Source organism: Myotis lucifugus, unplaced genomic scaffold (assembly GCF_000147115.1).
Source record: "Myotis lucifugus unplaced genomic scaffold, Myoluc2.0 scaffold_31, whole genome shotgun sequence".
NCBI lineage: Eukaryota > Metazoa > Chordata > Mammalia > Chiroptera > Vespertilionidae > Myotis > Myotis lucifugus.
In genome coordinates, this window is record NW_005871079.1 from 9515753 (window position 1) to 9535257 (window position 19505).

Consider the following 19505-nt stretch of genomic DNA (forward strand, 5'->3'; position numbering starts at 1 on the left):
AAAAACAATATGTAATTATATAGGTGTTTTCCGATGGTCTTAGGCAACCCCTCTGAAAGGGTCGTTCGACTCCCAAAGGGGTTGCGACCCACAGGTTGAGAACTGCTGAATAACACAACATATACCGGAGTTCGACTGGTTTCCCTGAAACTCCCTTTACCAAGTCCACTTCTAAGAAACAAGACACAATTAGGAATGAGGTCAAGGTGAGCTTACATAAAACCAAGTCATGACATCTTAAGGAAATTACTTTGCCCTATCTTCAACATTTTTACTTTAATCTTTATACATATTTCATGTTCCAAAATTTAAAGTAAGTGTAGAAATACAAATTAGTGCCCAAATTATATTCTATTATTTTAATTTACCTCTAAGGAAATTTACTCTCCTTTCAACTTTGATCCAGAATTCAAACAAAATGAAAATAACATACCTGTCATAGCCTGGAGGTTGAGGAGAATGACCATTAAATTTTGGACTGCTCCTAGAACTTGTATTCCCTGGCGATGTATTATTTACGCGCTGAAATGCATAATTATTGTTTCGTTACTCAATGTAAGCATTTTATTTATATATACGGTTTTTAACCTGTAGCACACTAGTTAACTTCCAATGCAATTAAAAGTTTGTTGTCTTACATGAGCAAACGTGAGCACCAAAATCAAGGGGGAAGGGGGGATGCAACAACCACATATGGTATTTTCTCCTCGTTGTGTCATAAGTCTAATCCCTACCACGTAAGCCATAAAGGGGCTCCCAGTGCCCTAAATCTGCCAGGACCGTGCAATACCAACTTCTTTTTATTTGTTTCTTCTCGAACCATAATCTGGTTTAGTGAGTGACCCTTCCATACCCGAAGCTACGCCTATGGGACCGCAAACTTGAAGTTGACCCCCAAAAGAGGGAGAAGAGGCTTTCTCCCACAGAGAGTCTGGGGAAGGTCCTCAAAATTCCAAACTCCAAAAGGGGCTTAGCTAGTTTCTGCAGGAGGGTTTAAAATCCAAGGCCTCCATCTGATGATCTCACTCCCGTAAAGCATGCTCAGTGTGTGTGAGCACACTCCTCAGCCAGAAGCACCCTCTCCCTCCCCTCGCCTGGGCAATGTTTCATTTGTACCTCCATGGACTGCCCACTCTCTCTTATGTTACTGCTACCTGTGCACGTCTTACCTACCTGCTACACTATGAACCTGCCAGGGCCCAGGTCACACCTGCACAACATTCTCTGGTTTCCTAGGCTACCTAACAAGAGCTGGTTAACCTCTGGGCATTTGTTTCCTCAGAGGGATAGCACAGTTTTTTAATTTTGGAAAATGCCCCCTTTTATTATATGGAATAGTTTCTCATGACTGTAAGTTCTCCCCGAATAAAATACGAGATTTCCATCGAAATAGTCTACCACGAGACAGAACACCATGCGTTAGAAAATTCTGCTGCATACCAAGGACCTGTTGAACTTGCTGTAAGTGTTTTCCAGGGCACTCCTTAGGCCGTCGTTGCTGTCGTGCAGCTTCCGGTTAGCTGTTCTGCAGAGTAAGTAAATAAAACGTAAATCAACGTGGAAAGTATCAGTAGGGGGAAATGTCACCACTTATTTTCCAGGCTGTGATGTTCAGAAGGTGGAATTACCATCTCCTGTAACTTCCTACCTCTTCCCTTCACACCTCACAAACTGAGATCACAATTCATTACTAGAAGTACAACTGAATGCACGCATCACCTCTCTTTAAAGATCTCAAGGCATGTTAGGAAGGCATTCGCTGTTCTGTGGAAGTGCTCTTCCCTCGGGGAGCTCTGTTGTTTGAATAGGTTTCATGCAGGTCTCTGCTCACTAAATGCCTGGCCCCGGCTGACACCAGGAGCCACTCTATCCCCCTGCGCACAGCCAGGCTATGGACATGGTGTGTGATGCTACACTCTTTTCTGGCTACTTGTGCATCCCATTCCTGGCCTGGTGCTGTACCACTGGGCACTGCCGTGTACCTGTTAACGGCTCCGACATTAACTCTGGTTTCAAATCCCAACTCAAGCGGGTCCTTTTCACATGACTGACAGGAGTTATTTAACCTGCCAGAGCCTCAGCAACCTCTTCTATGAAATGAGGATAATCCAGAACCTCTGTCTTGGAGAGTGGCTAATCTTTCCCCACTGAAGTCTTATTCATGCTTCAGACCTCAGTTCACTTGATGCTTCCACTGGGAACACTTCCTGGGCCTTCCTGATTAGGCCAAAGTTCTCTACAGTATACACATCCCTTCCCTTTGTCCCGCCTCTCTCATTCGGCATTTCACATTTCTATTATTATTGATCAGTTTCTGTCTTCTTCCCTAGACTAGCCCCATTAGGAGAGAGATTCATTTTTCCTCCTACTTGCCACTCTATTCTCAGTCCCCGGCACTTGACCCATAAAAGGTGGTGAGTGAAAATATGCTGAATGAATGAATAGGATTATGGTAGTACATCAACTCTGTAATTGCCACAGGTGAGACTTGAAAACCATTCAAAGGTGGTGAAAAGAATTTGTCAAGCCTGACCTTACTTCACTGGGGGTAAGTGAACCCAGCAGAAAAGACTGCATGGGTAGAAAACAGAGACAGGGAGCGAGAGGGGGAGGTTTTGTGGGGAAGGGCCTCAGAAGCTGGAATTACTACAACTCAGCTGTGAAGTTGACAGCAGGTATATTTCCAATAGGGTTTTTTTAAACCTCGGGAAAACATACCCCATTATAACTAGGCACTATAAATTGTGAAAGAAGGACCATGTATGCCTGCTGCTGCGACATGCACTACCGTGGGATGCCTGACCACCTCTCAGGTGAGCTGCAGAGAAAGCCGCTAAGGTCAGGGCCATTATTATTACAGAGGTGTAATACAGAAACGCTGGACACACCACCTGACTCGCAAGGACAGAGAGAATTACACTCTAGTGCCTGGATTTTATTAGATTATTTAGGATTAGAAGCGTCAGACAGCTAAGAGGTTGTGCTAAATGCGGCACAGCTAGAAGATCCACGAGTGGGCATGAGAGCCCAGCCCTTAGAATACAGCACCTGTGTTACATGTGGCACATGTGTTAACAAAAAATAAGTAAAATGTAAATGCAATGAGCATTTTATATGAGAACTTACTGGAGTATTTCAATTTGCCTCTCAAGACTATTTCGATCTTCCGTGTACTCTCGGATTATTTCCAGATCCCTGTAAAATTATATTTTATGTTTGAATGAGAATTAGGTGATCAGCCCTGCCTTACCCAAACCTGCCCTTTCAAACTCTTTTTCACCTTTGCAAAGACGTGTGTCCTTGACCACGGTTTCTATCTCACCTGGGCTCCCACTTGGTTCCTCTGAGCTGTCAGTAGCCTCCTCTCCTCTTGGGACTCCACAAACACACCACATCCCCAGCTTCCTGGTGCAAGGTGCTGTTCCACCTCATCGCCCACTCTGCACCCACCAGCCCTTCCTCCCCACTCCACTGACCTGGCGCTGTCCTCACTGGGAATGAACCTCCTGCTAAGTCCCTTCTCCTCAATTCACTGTCAGTTCTAACCCTTCTCTGCTCATTCCAAGCCTTATACAATCCCAACCCCAGCTATTTTCTCCTTTTTTATGATTCCCCCAGCTATTTTCTCCTTTTTTATGATTCCTTCTTTTCCTTCCCTGCCCCTACTCCTGCTCTTCCTCCTCTCCTCTTCCTGAATCACAGAGAATCCACAGGACCAGGCTTTCTCCATTCGCTACAAACGCTCATACCCTCATCCTCAAGAAGTCCACTCTGAACACCAGCCATTCATAGCCAGCCCATATTCTATCTCAGCCCCATTTCTAAGCAGATAAACCCCCTCACTAGCTTCCAAAGCTCTCAAGGTATCAAAATTTGTCTACAATAACCTGCCCATTTGCTCTCTTAATAAGGCTAAAACTTTTCCAATTGTCATTAGAAATTTAAGTTTGTTCACCAGAAAATCTAAACCCTTACATTTTAGTTTTAAACAAGGTTTTAAACATTTTAATTTTTTTTAACTTTTACCTTTCATTTCAAAATGTCTTTTTCCTGTCCAGTGGTATAACCACTTCCCCCAAACCAGGCTTATCTGTCCTTATATTCTTGACCCTGTGATGGGTACTGCCTCACCTAGAACATCTCTTAACTTTCTCTTCCCATCTGTGAAATGGGGATAAGGGAAGTCCCTGTCTCATTGGGCATTATATGGACTGAATGTGTTAGTACTAAGTACTAGTTAGTACTAGTAAAATACAAGGCGCCTGTGTTACTTGCTGATGTTGCCTCTGCTCCCCTTGACCAACACAAACCTATTCCCCCTCCCAAGGTCACTTCAAGTGTCTCTTCGCTTATTACCTTCCTCAATTAAATTTCAAGTTGTCAAAGAGCAGAGACCACAACTTTTACATTTCATATGCATATATGTATATAGATGCATTTATATGCAAATGTGCATATGCATATATATGTACTTTATATTTGTAGATATATGCAATTTTATATATCTCTTTCTATATGTATACATATATATATGTATAAATACATTTCTCTGTGTGTGTTATTATATATCATACTGCAAAACTAAAGCACAGCAAAATAAAATTACTTGTCTAAGATGTTTACTTTTCCTTATCTTATATTGAAGGGCCAATACTCCTACCTTCAAAGCCCTTTAATTAGCACTAACTCTTGACACATTAGGTACATTCTTCTGCTCCCAATTATTTCAATCATTTATTAAGCCCTGCACTGTCCAACCCAGCCAATATTTAAACTAATTAATCTGTTTGTATAAAAAATTAAAAACACAAAAATCACTAGGAAAGCTGATACTGAAAGTAAAATCTTTAGAAAGCAAAGAATATATCAGTGAAGTTAATAATTAAGCCTTTATTATTACATAACTAAGCTTCATGCCCATGGATGGTTACCTAAATAAACATTCCACTCAAACTAAAAAAAATCAAATGTGAAGATTCATACCTTTCAGAATTCAGACTCTGATCAGCATAATCACTTTTCAAAGCATCTAATTCACTCTGAAGAAAGGCTATGTTTGTCTGTGCTTCCAACAGATCTTTCTTAACTTTCTGATTTTCCTAGAGAAAAGGAACATTGTAGGTCATTAGACTCAGTTTCTTCCACGTGGGAGAAATGAAATAATGGGTAGTGTAACTTTCCCACACACCACTCTCACCCATCCACAAGTCTTCGAATTTTGGTAGTCCAAGAACTAGTTATCATTCAATGTAACTTGAAATTATGATAAAGTAGTAAAGTGTCAAAAATCTAAATCCTCAAAGTTGTTTGGTTTTTTTAATACATGACATTTGGTGCCAGACTCCAACACTCAAAAGTTTGTCATTATGTACTTTGACATGTTACTGGCAAAGTAACAGAGACTAAACATTTAAATATCTGTCTTACTAATGACAGCTTCATAACTACTGATAAAAATTCTGTGAAATTAATATACCTATTACCATGTACACTGGCTCCTTTTTACACTAAATCCTATCACCTAACATGTTTAAATTTTGCACTTAAAAAATAAATGAGTGTGGTTAGAAATTTTCTAAAATGTTCTTTTGGAATTTTTGGAAATTCTAAAGGAATTAGAATTTCCTTAGGTTTTTTGAAAATAATTTTTTAAACTTTAAAAATTTAAGAATTAAAAAAAAACTCACTGGAGGCTACCAGCTCAAGATGGTGAATTAAGTATATGAATTTGTCTTCCTTCCCTTTTGAGAACTCATTGACATGAAATACCAAAGGAAATAAACCAATAAAAGTTAAAAGAATGGAAAAGAGGCCCATCTACACTCAGGTGACGTAAACATTTCTGAAAAATGGGAACTGGACAGAAATGTGCGATGGAAGGAAGAGAGAAAGTAGGGGAAAAGGAGGGGTGGAAGGTTCTTCTATAGAACAAAGAAGAGGCCATTGGCCAGGCAGAAGCCCAGGGAGTGAGAGTAGAGCTGAAAACAGATATTAAATGTATATCCTAAGTCACCCAATCCCTCAAGCCCAGGTCCCTCTTACCTTAGGAAAGAATAGAATATAGCCAGAGTTAATTCCAGAGGCAACAAGACAGGGCTTGTCTTTTTATCAAAAAACTGTATGACATCTATAAGGAAAGCTAAAGCATCTATCTGAATATCCATGCCCACTTATTCTGGTAATTGGGGTCCCCCAGTCTCACAGCCAGCTTCACACACAGAGCTCCTAGGAAAACCCATTTCAGGGCAGAGGCCTTGTGGTAAACAGACCTAATTACCTAGCTGCACAGGAATCCTATGCCCACTACCTAAAGTGATCAGAAATTCCAAGATGATATGTGGATAGCAGGTTTAAAAAGCAGTCTGCCGTAACCGGTTTGGCTCAGCGGATAGAGCATCAGCCTGCGGACTAAAGGGTCCCAGGTTCGATTCCAGTCAAGGGCATGTACCTTTGTTGCCAGCACATCCCCAGTAGGGGGTGTGCAGGAGGGAGCTGATTGATGTTTCTCTCTCATCAATGTTTCTAACTCTCTATCCCACTCCCTTCCTCTTTGTAAAAAAATCAATAAAACATATTTTTTAAAAAGCAATCAGTCCAACAAGAACTGAAAGTTCATGGACTCCCTAATTAATACTTTTAAGGAGCAAAAACAAATTCTATGCATTGGGAAGAAGAAATAGGAAGTTATAAGGTATCAATGATTAAAGAAACCAAAAACTCAACCAGAATATCCAAGAAAAACAAGCAACTTTCTAAGAAATTCATGATCTAAATGCAAAGCCAATGAAGATGTGGCAAAACATGGAACAGGTGGTATTAGGGGGCTTCATTTGACCATGAGGTTGGGAACCTTCTCTTTTGAGTGGCAAAGGGCTAATGGCTAGAGAGAAAGGAATACAATTTCAGCTCATGCCATATCATGTCTTGAGTCTGCAGTGAGAATAAAAGAAATGCTCATTACTGGCTTTTAACTTTTAGAGTTAACCTAAAAACAAAATAAAGAAAACTTATTAATGATAATAAAAACAGATGTAAATGTTATCACTATTGGCAATAGAAAGACAAAAGATATGGTCAGAAGATGGAAAAGGGACAGAAAGAGGAAGCCTGGATACAGAACAGAGTTGATGCTGTAAGAATGCAGTGTTACAATTGAAAGTTTAAGGCCATGCCATTATTACTTGGAATAAAAAATAAATAAATTAAGCATTCTCAACAGGTGGGGTATCACTGAGGGAAAAGCCTGCATAAATAATATCTTTGGTTGAAGTTATTCCAAAGACTTTTTCTAACTCTGGTATTAATTTCTCTTTAAGCTTCTATTCCTGGAACACTGAAATAATAGCATGATTATGTTTAGGGAACAGCAGTCTAACAGGAAATGTATTTCTGTAAGTGAAAAGGTGATTCTTACCATTGATAAATCATAAATTTGTCTTTTTAATGCAGCCACATCTTCTTTTTGACTTACATGTTTTGATTGTTCTTCTAGCTGAAAGAGCAAATAAAGGTTGTGTGTTTACAGACTTACTCTGAATTGATTCAGTTAACTTTGGGAATATCCCTACATATAGAAATGGGAATTCTAGAAGTCAATTTTCCATAAGAATTTAAACATTTGAAAAAGGAGTTTGATTGTTTAATTAATTTTCTTTGAAACAATTAGAAAACCCTTCCTGGAAACCATTCAACTCTTAAACAACCCAATCCTTGCTTTTTCAGTTACATTGCACGTGTCTGGACCTCTATATTCACCTATAGCTTTATCTGCACTTAACACTTTCTATTCTGCATGATAATTATTTGTGAGTGTTCTACCTGTCCCGCTAGAGCAGGGGTTTTAAGAACAAAGTGAGTGTCGTTTTCACCTATGTTTTCTTCACAGTGATTTCAGGAAATTCTTATCAAATGATTGAAATCAGTAAAATTTATGTATGATATGAAAGTAGAGACATGTGCACACTAAAAATTATATAAGTACGTCCATGAGCTCTGCTTGCTGGTTGACTCATTAGTTGTGAGTCAACTAATTGCTGGTTGACTAAACTAGCTCAAGAGCATCTATGACATGGGCAACAAAAATGATTTCGCTACAAACAGCTTACAGCCGTGGGAAATGTGAGGATTTGTGGGTGTCCATTAATTGAGTATTTATGCATTGATCAAAATGAATGCCTTATGCCATTAAGTCTAAGTACTCTGACACTGGGCTTTCTTCACCTTTAAGCTGAAGGTTTCACGCGCTATGTCATGACTGCACACAGCTGACTGTGAGATGAGCCCTTGACTTTAAAACGCACGCCAACTTCAGAGAAGAAAAACTGAGTTGGCAAAATGAGTTTCTCAGCATCAATGGCTTAGGTAATGGCGATTACAACAAGTGTGTAAACTTCTCTACAGTTCTTTACAGCCTTTAATGTGCTCCCACATAGATCTATGCAAAAAGACAAGGATGCCTTTGGAAACATAAAAGTCTTGCCACAGAGTCCAATTTGATTCTGAGATCTGATTCCACCTGCTGCTTCAAAGTGATTCCAAATGTTTTTAGTCACCTATAACTCAGACACACTGCTATCTTGGAGCTATTCCTAAAAGTCTTGCTTCCACATACCTACCTTTTTCAGTTTCTTTATTGTCACCTGTAGATCCCCTACTTCTGTTTCATACTGACGCCTGAGGTCACTGAGGGCTTCCTCAGCTTTGCGTTTTTCCTAGAAGGAAAAAAAAGTTAATTTGATTTAAATAGGCTCTTCAAAATCACGGGTGATAAATGTCTTGTGTCAAACTAAAAATGATCCCAAGTCTCCTACACAGGGAGGGGGGAAGTAACCACATGACTGTAGATACATGGCCATTTCCAGAATTGGGACAACAAAGGCTCAGGTCAGGCTATTTTCCCAGCACCATCTATAGCCTACACAGGACAGAGCCAGAAAGCATACTAAGGTCTATGAACACCAGCACTCAGGCCCTTTCACTCTACTTGCTGCCTCTGAGAGTTAACAGGACAAATGAGTAGGAAAAAGATGACATGTTTTTCTAAAAAAAAAATAAAACCTAACACTAGCTACTGAAAGAAATATGCCTAGCCCTGGCTGGTGGTGCTCAGTGGTGAGAGCATCGGCCCATGCACTGAAAGGTTGCAGTTCAATTCCTGTACATGCTACACCCAGAGGTGGCCCGGTGCCCTGTCCGTAAGAACTCACTGAATGAATGAACCCCACACACTCACGTCTTTCCGAGTCTTGTGTTCTGCAGCCTGAATCCTCTGATCCATTTCCTCCTCCAACTCACTCAGCTGCATGGCTGCCTTGTCCTGGGCTCTGAAAGTCAAGGGGTGATGCACACCTTTTCATTCTCCTCTTAAACTTGTAACAGGAAAACTTCCACTAATCTATCTCAAGCCTTTTATTTTATAAATGAGGAGAAATACGGCATTCAAAATAATAATTGCTGTGCCTTCCACATAATAAAATGAGGTTAGCAAGGTGACCATTTGAATGTAAGAGAACATTAAAACTAGATATTAAATAAATGGAATAGATTAGATAAAATGGCATTCAACTAAACTGTGGCAAAGAACTGATAAAGATACTAAACAACTGGGAAGCTGCCAATAAATTCTGAAAATCCTTTTTGCTGTCCTGATGAGCTAGAACCCTAGACAAAAAAAAAAAAAAAAAAAAAAAAAAAAAAGCGCTCCAAGGCAAAGAGATGGTTTGAAATTTAAAATCTGTTATATATACAGTTGGAAGGGGGGAAAATAGACAAACTCTCAATTGTTACTAACCAATTCCTTAAAGTTATAAATGTAGATAGTTACCCGTTAGAAATTTTCTTTTATTAATGTAATCAATTAATCATATTTTATGGAGGCAGAACATGCTGATTTGCCAAAAAAGTTAGAAATGGGAGAAATCTGTTGAGAAGAGTTTCAGGAAAGTTTTACGTAGCAATTGCCCAGTATGGAGACATCTGCCACTGAAGCTTCTAAGTGAGCCCTAACACAATTATTTTTCATTCTCTCTCAGCTACATGTCCAAGTATCTACATTTCACACTCATATATCTTTCCTACTCAACTAGATTTTAAGTGACATGAAAGCAGCCACCAGGGGATTTAGAGTTGGTTCATTGGACCAGTGACATGCAGTTAATAAACAGTAGGGAACAGGACCTGAGTAGAAGACCTCCCATCCTCCAGTCTGCTGGCTTCTGCTATACCTGCTCTTACTTCCTTGCGAGGCAATTTGTTGGTGCATTAGTTTAATTTCTACTTAAAGTCTCAAACAAACATTGAAGAGTGGGGGGAGGACCTCAAAGTAAAATTCTGAATGACTTACTACTGTTTCCTGTTCCTGTTTACTCCCTCGTCACCTTACAGCCTGCCCAAGGTTACGTTAACCTGGTACGGAAAGCCGGCTAGTTCTAGTTTGTTTATAAATACCTGCTATTTGAACCCTAGGAATTATGTTTCTCCATAGCAATGTGGGTGTTGGGGTTTGCTTGTTTTTTGAACCCTGAAACTGTAAAGAGCGATGCCACATATCCATTTCTCCCTTTCTTAGGACCAGTTTTTCTAGCCCTTCCTTCTAGACATCCCGTCTCAAACATCTGGGTACCTGGGCTGCTTCTGAATGTGTCCCTTCATCTTTTCTCACTTCTGAGCAACTTTTACTCTTCTTTATTATTGTTCAGGCTATAACAACAGTGTTTGCCCCAGCAATTCCTAGTAAAATGTCAAGGGTATTGGGAATGTCTACTTTACCCCAGTCCAGGGCCCCTACCAGAACACTGGGTACCCATTCTTCAGGTGTAAATACAGACCCAGACTCTCCCCCAATTAATAAGTAGAGGTGAGGATAAAGGGACCTTAGTGAGGACTGTAAGGAAATATCCACAGTGGTCATATAAATGCATCAGTGAGGTGTCTTACAGCAAAAGAGGGGCCTTTAGGAGGCCCAGAGCTCAGGGCAGAGCCTGACTTTGGAACTTACCCAGAGAGCACAGGACGGGGGTGGAGAAAAGCATCAAGACAGCTCAACATCATGTGACATACTCCACAGCTGAGAGCAGCACCAGTATGAGAACATAAAGAATGCCATTCCTTTTTTCCCTAATGTGTTTACCTGGTACTGCCTTAGAGGCCATGTGTGCTTGAGCTTGTGTGTGTGTGTGGGGGGGGGGTGTCCTGCATATCTTTCTTTGAGTCTGTATATGTGTACCTGTGTGTATACATGAGAGTTTGTCTATTTTAACAGGTACTCACTGGACGTTCTGAAAACTCACTATGTGTGTCTGCTAGTCACCTCTCAAAGGAGGCCAACCTGGGGCTCTGACCATCACTCCACATGCTCCAGAGAATCTAGAGTTCTGAGAGCATCTACTGCAAGGCCCCAGCAGACCCGAGGGAGAGGATCAGAGCCAGAAAGTGATCATGTTCATGAGCAACCCCCTGAGAACAGTTCAACTTCTGCATGACTCTGGGACTCTGAAAATAATCCTACTTAACATCCGTGTCCTACAACATGTTCTCTTCTACATTTTCATTCACTCCGGTTACTTCAAAGGGTCAACTGGATAGTTTGATCATCGTGTTGAAGGAAAGAACAGACAGAGGAGCAGCCCTGGCCTGCGCCATGGAAGTGGGGCATCCTATCCAAGGGGCTCGGAGCTGCTGGAGGAACGCACTGCAGCAAGAAGCCTCTGTGGGGTGAACCAGGAATGTGACAAACGAAATGTCCTCTTTCCCAACATATGCCAAAGCAGTGTGGCCCTTCCAGGAAGCAAAGCGGCCGATGTTTGGATTGCAACACATAGAATTCTGCTTTTCACTGTATGGCATTCTTTATGTTCTCTTACCTTACCGGGTTGCTGTTAAAAGCAGTAAGATATCCTGTGTAAGCAGCCATGCCTTCCACAAACCAGCTGTATGACTAAGGGCTTAGCTGTGCTTAGCCTTTCGGTTGGGGCTGGGTGAGGAGGGCCAGACAGGGGAAAGCAGCATCGCTGAGCATCCACCCTACGTAGGCCCGGTGCGAGGGGCATCCCCCATGATGGCCTCCATTAAGTCTCTACCCCGTGAGGAGGGGAATATTTACAGCCTCGTTTTGCAAATGCAGAAGCTGAGACTCAGGGAGAGTAAGGAACCCGTCCAGGCACACACCAGTCAGTGACAGGGCCAGGCTTCAAACACAGCCCTGCCTGCCTCTCCGGATGAAAAGTTTCCCCTATGTTTCAAGTGGCTGGACAGAAGATAACACAGCTCTCTGAAGTGCTCTGTATGGAATCATGACCCTGAAGAGTTTAAATGACAGGATCACAGTGACCTGCTGACAGATTGCTGACTGACCCTGGGCGGTACTGCTTGCCTCAACTTCCCTCATGCTGCTCAGTTCAGAAGGCCCCAGATTCCCGAGGATCAGGAAGTCCTCCCATGCCCCAGTGTGACAATGCAGTTCAGTCCACGTGGCCCCTGGGTCAGGAAGCCAGTTCCAGGACACCACATGCCACTTAGGAAGGAAGGACTTCAATACCTCTTCACTGCAATGGCCAGGCTTTCCATTTCTGTGCTTTGAAGTCTGATCTCACGGATGAAGTTCTTGATAACGTGTTCATACGGCTGAATCAGTCTCGGCTCCACAAGGTTGATGTTCTGATACAAGGTACTAACTTGCTCTTTCCTTAAAAAAAAAAGAGTGACATTAAACCAGGTGAAAAATAAAAAGGCAAATTTTCAGAACACTTTTACAAGAGAGACACGTAAGTAAAGAACCAATGAAGAAAAAGGCACCAATAACAGAATGACCTCGTGGGAGGGGCATAGTCAGAGACGTTGTTAGTTATTCTCCACAGTTTTTTTTACAATGGAACAGCAACTTTATAGTTTTTCCAGCATTTCTGAGATATGACTAACATATAAAATTGTACACAGTTAGGTTGCACAATGTGATTTTTAAGATGCAGAATGTAATGATTTAGTAGTAGAAGGTGGAGAACTGTGGGGTAGTGGAAATGCATATGAAGGTGTTGATAGGGAAGGATTTTTTTTTCAGTCAATGTTGGGTTTTCTTTAATAGAAAGGTAAATAGGTTTATAGAGAAAAAGTTAGGTAACACTAAAACAATTACTTAATTCCATGTTCCACCAGTCCCTCGTAAGGATGTATTTCAGATTTCATGATCATAAGAGTACATATACCTATTATTATATGGTCAGTTAAAAATTACTTCATATAAATTCACACTTATGTATATATTTAGAAGTGAAAATCATCCTACTCGTTGCTTAATAACTTATTAAAAGTCAACTATTTCTCAGTCATTTCAAAAGAGAAATTGTAAGGCAGGGCAGCTGGTTAGCGTGCCCTTGACTCAAGTCTAGGAGCTGATGAGCTAAGTGGTCCAGTTTGGACCATGCATGACGTGCCTGCAGCAATGAACTGCCCTCACATTTGCTGAGACTCCCGAGCACATCCAAAGGTTCTCTGGACTGACGGCGTGTTGTCCCTCTGGGACAGCAGACTCCATGAGAGCCCATGGGACCTGCTTTCTCTGATCCTGGTGGAGAACCGTGCTTGCTAATGGGTAACACAAGCTGTGACTGTGTTGTGACTGACAGTAGCAGCACTTTTTTAAAAGAAGGAACATTTATGTCAGTTGGAAAAAAATAGTCAGGAATTTAGATAACTGGCACTTATTTGGACCCAAGATGATAACTTACCATAATATCAACATTATAGAATTTCACCTATTCTCATCCGTCTAGACCTGTGTGGGACAGGTACAGCCACAGGCATGCTAACCTCATTCACACACTGCATTCTTTAAAAATCATCTCCAGTGCTTGGATAATTCTCTCATTCAGCGATCTACTGCTGTAATTTTATAGTTACTCCCCTGACAATGTGAAAAGTCCTCTGTCTCTTGCCCTTGTCATACATAGACAGATTGTTCTTCCCCAGGAGCTTATCTAGATCTGGGAAAACTTTTGGGTGGGCCATTACAGGAATTAGGACATCTGAGAGCATTTCACAGCCATCTCTGGTGCCTAACACCAAAGAAGACCACTCAGAAACCCTTAGCACAATATCCATACCCGTGATCACAACATCTGGGCTTCTGCCCGGTTGCTCTGTTGAAGGCAGCCTGTTCTAATGCTATTGGGGCACAAGAAAGACTATACTAACCTGGGGCCTCAATAACTGAAAGGCTGGGCATACAACCATCTCCCAATTGGGATAGATGACACAGGTACATATAATAAGGTTTATGATTATAATAAAAATACTTCTATTTAGTGAGTGCTCACTATATGCCATGTATTACTCTAAGCAATTGGCATGCATCATATCTTTGAATACAACAGCGATATAAAGTACTTTTATAAACCCATTTTTCAGACTGGGCAGAACTAAGTAAGTGCCTGTTATGGGCTGAAATGTATCACCCCAAATTTCTATGTTGAAGTCCCAACACCAGTGCCTCAGCATGTGACTGTATTTGGAGAGAACATTTGGAAGGTCCCTAATCCAATATGACTAGTGTCCTATAAGAGGAGGTAATTTGGACCCAGACAAGCACAGAGGTAAGACCACATGAAGACACAGGATGACAGCTATGTACAAGCCAAGGAGAGAGGCCTCAGAAGAAACAACCCAGCCAAAACTTGATCTCAGACTTCAATTGTGAGAAAATGAACGCTTGTGGTTTAAGCCATCCAGTCTGCTATTTGTTACCAGAAACACCTAGACAACCATAGCAGACAGTGAAAGTGCCCAAGGTCACATAGTGACTGGGTGACAGAATTGGGATCTAAACTCAATCTGATGCTGGAGACACCAAATGATCAACCTTTACATTATATTACTTCCGAATTGTGTTAAACGTCTGAACCCTGGTTGAAGAAATGGGATTGGAAATCAATTCACAGAACTATGAAACATTACAAAACATGATGTATATATTACCTGGAAGCGTAGTTAAGCATGCTGAAGGCAGCCTGTTTTAATGCTATGGGGGCACAAGGTGTGTCCCTATAGCTATAAACTCTCCCAGGTTTGCTCATAAATAAACTGTTCGATCTGTGCAGAGGTCAGTTATGATTCAAAATAACTGCTTAAGTGAAATATTATTAATAAACCTACAGGAGCAAGTCACTTTATTTGATGATATAAGACATCATCCCTCTCATCACAGCTGAGTACAAATACTAGTTGCAATAATGAGCCATATTTATTAAAGAGCAGTTTCTTAAAAATTTCTACTCTTAGATTGTCCCTTGTAATTTCAATCACAACAGGATCATTAACTTCTTTGCTTTTTTGTCATTTACTGACCACCAGCAGGAAACAAAGCACAAAAACTTACTCATTACCAGAAACCTGCCTGTCAGGAACTTCACCGAAAGTCCTTGTTTACTGGCTAACTGCCCAGCAATAAAATGTTCAGAAGTAGATGTCTCAGGAGATTTCCTGACTTCCTGAAAATTTCTAAAATAAGAAAGAAACTTAATGATTGTAAATTCCCTTGAGTCCTACCTGGCTCCTGGCATTATACAGAATTTCAGAAATAGTTTACAGTGAAGTGTACAAATAGATTAATAATAGAAAATATCTGCCACTAGCATAAAATGTGTCATATGGTTAACAGCTGTTCCAGAAATGACCTGGATACTCCTCTTTCCTGCTTCTTATTACAGGGCACATGGGGAGAATTGACTTCCCAGAACCCCCCAGGTATATTGGAGCCATGTGACTAGTTCTGGCCAATGGAATAGGAGGAGAAATGGTGTGTTGCCACTTCCTTGCTTGGCCCTTACAATCCTTTGTAAGATCCTTGGCTCAGATTCTATCTCATTCATTTACTCCTCATATTCTCTCTCTCTCTCTCTCTCTCTCTCTCTCTCTCTCTCCCCACCTCTCTCCTGTCTCCCTTCTCCCCCTCCCTCCCTCTCCCTTCCTCCACCCCTTTTCCTTCTCTCTCTCCCTCTCTCCCCTCTCCTTCTCTGCCTCCCTCTTTCTCTCTCCATCATCCTTACAGCTGAAGTGAAGGACTCCAATACAGCAAAGCCAAGGGATGGCATGTGCTTGGATCCCTGAATCCCCACACTGAAGGGAATTACCTGACCACTCTGGTCTGCCTGACACATAAGCAATACATAAGCCTGTACTTTATAAAGCCACTAAGACTTGGCTGTTATGGTCACCTTGAACTTAGAAAGTTGGTGCTACAGTTTCCTAATTTTTTTTTACCATGCTCTTCCAGATTAGGTTACTTCCTTGATAGCTTCATATGAACTAAGTCATAAAACTCCTCTGACCACAGTAAGTCTTTCCCACCACCACCCACTCTCTTTCAAGGGAACAAAAGACCATTCTGAAGCCTTCATATACTGACTCAGACATTCATTTAGCACCTGACATGCATTCCTGGCAGTGATTTCAGCTTTTCCATGTACTATTTATTTAATCCTCATGACAACCCTACGAAGAAATTATCACTAGTTTCCTATTTCCCATGGAGGAAACTGAGGCAGAGAGAGGTAAGTATCATCAGGTAGCAGAGCCAGGAATTCCAACTCAGCACATCTGGCTCCAGAATCTGGCTCTCCAGGGAGGAACTAGCTCTTCAGGCTGAACTGGTTTCAGGGGTCCCAAGTGGACGGCTCCATTTAAGAAAATGTGTTGTACCAAGATTTTTAAAATTATTTTGGAGGAGGATATGTATTACTGCTACAAACTCTGTCCACCTTGCAAAGGGACTCCTTTAGAAAATAAGGCACAACTAAGATTAAAATGAGGTAATCTTACAAAACTTGTCTTACCTACAGCTATTTGGGAAAAGCACTATTGCAAACAATGAGGCACAACCTCCACCCCTCATCTGCCTGTGTGCTTTCATTTCTGCACCTGTGAAAGGAGAGAACCATCTGGATTATGCCAACAGACTGCAACATAAGGCACTTGGTGATTTTCACACCTGATGGAGGGAAAAACAAACAAAAAGTACTTCTTCAGAGCAAGAGATAATACCTATAAGCCAAACCAATGGACACGGACAACAGGGGGATGAGAGCATGAGTGGGGTGGGGGAGGTTGGGGGTTAATGGGGGGATGAGGACACATTTGTAATACCTTAACCACTAAAGAAATTTAAAAAAGAGAGAGAGATAATACCTGGCCCCTCAATGTAAGATTTAAATGATGTGCCCTGTACAAGCCGCTAAACACTTGCAGATTCTTCAGCTCAACAGCCGTGGTGCCATTACTTGGTGCCAAGACAATCTTTTGTTCCACTCCTGAGAGTGTAGTCACAGGCCTCCCCCATGTCCAGCTCCAGACGTCACAGGTTAAACAAGCAGAGACTGCACAATGCTGCACACACAGCCTGCTTTCTCCAGGGCCTGTCCCAGCAGGGCACACGTGAGTTCTGAGAAGGGTGCCCACCAGTGACAAGGCTCAAAGCACTTTTAATTTCATTTCAGGGCCTCATCTAAAGCAATTACACTGGATTCACAAATACCAAGTAGACCTGTTTACAGGTGTACTTGACAAATACCAGGTAACGATCAAGGTTCAAGTCATATGTGTTAGTCAGCCAAGGCAAACAACAGTCTACTTCTGTGCAGAGAAAGCCACTAGCTAAAAATAATCTAGTTTATGTCTAATGAAAAGGGATCAAATGAAAGGCATTCAGAGGAAACTGCACTCTGAATTACCAACCCATTTTAGATGTTTAAAATCTGAGCCTATTCATCTTCTTTCTTGGTAAACTACAATATGGTTTGTGAGAAAGATTGTAGTTAAGGCTAATTACTGATGAAAAATTCACAACTTAAAATTTTTAAATGATCCCAGGAAATAAGCATTTTAAATTGCAAATAGTCCTATTGAAGCTGAAAGGGATATCACACGAACTTATAAAAAAAAACAGGTACATTTACACTGTGTAAAAATTTTAAAAGTCACACATAAGATTAACATTTTACTTAGAAAAGTATATACATGTGTATGTATGCATGTGTGTGTGTGTGTGTTCATGTATTTGTCCTGTAGTGATGCTGGTACTTAGAATGCCAGGACACGTCTGGGAAGTAGTCAAGTACAGACAGCATCACTCCATGCTAAGGAGCACAGAGACCCAGTAAGGGTGCTAGGAAAATTGCCCCTTAGATTCAAAGTCTTGCTGCTTTAAGCATTAAGATAGGGGGCTAGTTATTTATTCAAATTATAAGTTATATAGCTCTAAAGCCCAAAGCAGTTTTCTGTAAATGAAAGCAAACAGTGTTAAGTGCCAATGCCTACATCATCTACACTAGAGGCTGCCACAAGAAAACTGAAATTAAACATCCATGCCATCCAAGGGACACCATGTTAGAGCCTGGATACTCAATGCTAAGAAACTGGCCGAGTTCCTTCCCTCTTAAGGCTCACCATGAAGATGATGTGCAAGATGCTCATAGGGCAGGTGAACACGGATGAGTAGATGCCAACTAGGCAGAAGGCAGGGGGGAAGAGGAAGCAGCCTGTCCCAGACACCAATAACCATAGGCTGAAGGGTGTGGGGGCAGGGAAGGAGCCAGCAATTCCTGTAATTGGAAGAAGCTGGTGAGGCTGGACAGCTCAGTATAGGGAAGAAGCAGCAGGTGTGGATATGGGAGGAGAAATTAGCAGGAACCAGAGGTCTGCACAGTAAGGACATGGGAGGGGGCACTTACTTTGAGAGGGCAGAAAGCCACCAGAAGGCTTAAAGAAAGATGACATGATCAAGTGTGCATCATAACTATTCCCATCTTCACAAAATGTTGGTGGTAGCAAGGAATTAAGCGAAGGATTTTGGAGAAAAAATTTCAGATACAAAGGTAAATCTAAGTTCACTGTCATTTAATCCAGAAATGTGGGACTTTAGGAGTTTTCACTAGCTTCTATTTTCCTTTATTACAGAACTAGAGGCCCAGTGCATGAATTCGTGCATGGGTGGGGGCCCTCAGGGTGGCCTGACTCAGGGTAGCCTGTGGGGATCGGGCCCTAGCTCGCGCCCCCAGTCTCACAGCTCCACAGCCCCTCTGGCCCCCTGCCTTGGCCTGAAGCCACCCCGTCACGTGCTCCACCATCCCACCTGTGAGGCAATCGATCGGGGCTGGGCCCCCCCACCTGGCTCCCTCAGCACTGGTTGCCGTCTGTGGGGCAAATGGCAGTGCAATCGGGCCCCTGCTCACACTCGCCTTGGCCTGGCATCGCCGGCTCACCTGCTCCACCATCCTGCTGCAGTCCCGCTCTCATTGGAGCCCATCAGGGCTGGCAGTGCCTCCACTGCCGCCTGCTGCCAGTGCTGCACCACCCCCTGGTGGTCAGCGCATGTCATAGCGAGCAGGCTAACTCCCAATCGAGGGGACAATTTGCATATCAGGCTTTTATTATACAGGATGTGTAAAATGCAGACAAATAAAATCTGATAGTGCAGACAACAGCTGAATCTAGCTATATGTACTGCTAGACAAGGGTGA

General features: G+C 41.9%; 1 protein-coding gene across 4 annotated transcripts in view; it reads right to left on the bottom strand.

Annotated features, from left to right (window-relative positions):
- The window catches only part of RASEF (RAS and EF-hand domain containing), a 55195-nt gene that overhangs the window by 19385 nt on the left and 16305 nt on the right, over positions 1–19505 (bottom strand). For 3 of the 4 annotated variants that reach the window (XM_006086846.3, XM_023752411.1, XM_023752412.1), the window contains exons 2-9: positions 12536–12682; positions 9233–9323; positions 8616–8711; positions 7415–7492; positions 4984–5099; positions 3127–3195; positions 1441–1525; positions 434–522 (exon numbers count right to left, since the gene is read on the bottom strand). In XM_006086846.3, coding sequence (XP_006086908.1) covers positions 434–522; positions 1441–1525; positions 3127–3195; positions 4984–5099; positions 7415–7492; positions 8616–8711; positions 9233–9323; positions 12536–12682 — 771 coding nt within the window. The remainder of the gene's footprint in view (positions 1–433; positions 523–1440; positions 1526–3126; positions 3196–4983; positions 5100–7414; positions 7493–8615; positions 8712–9232; positions 9324–12535; positions 12683–19505) is intronic. The other variant, XM_014454139.2, reaches the window with a different exon arrangement.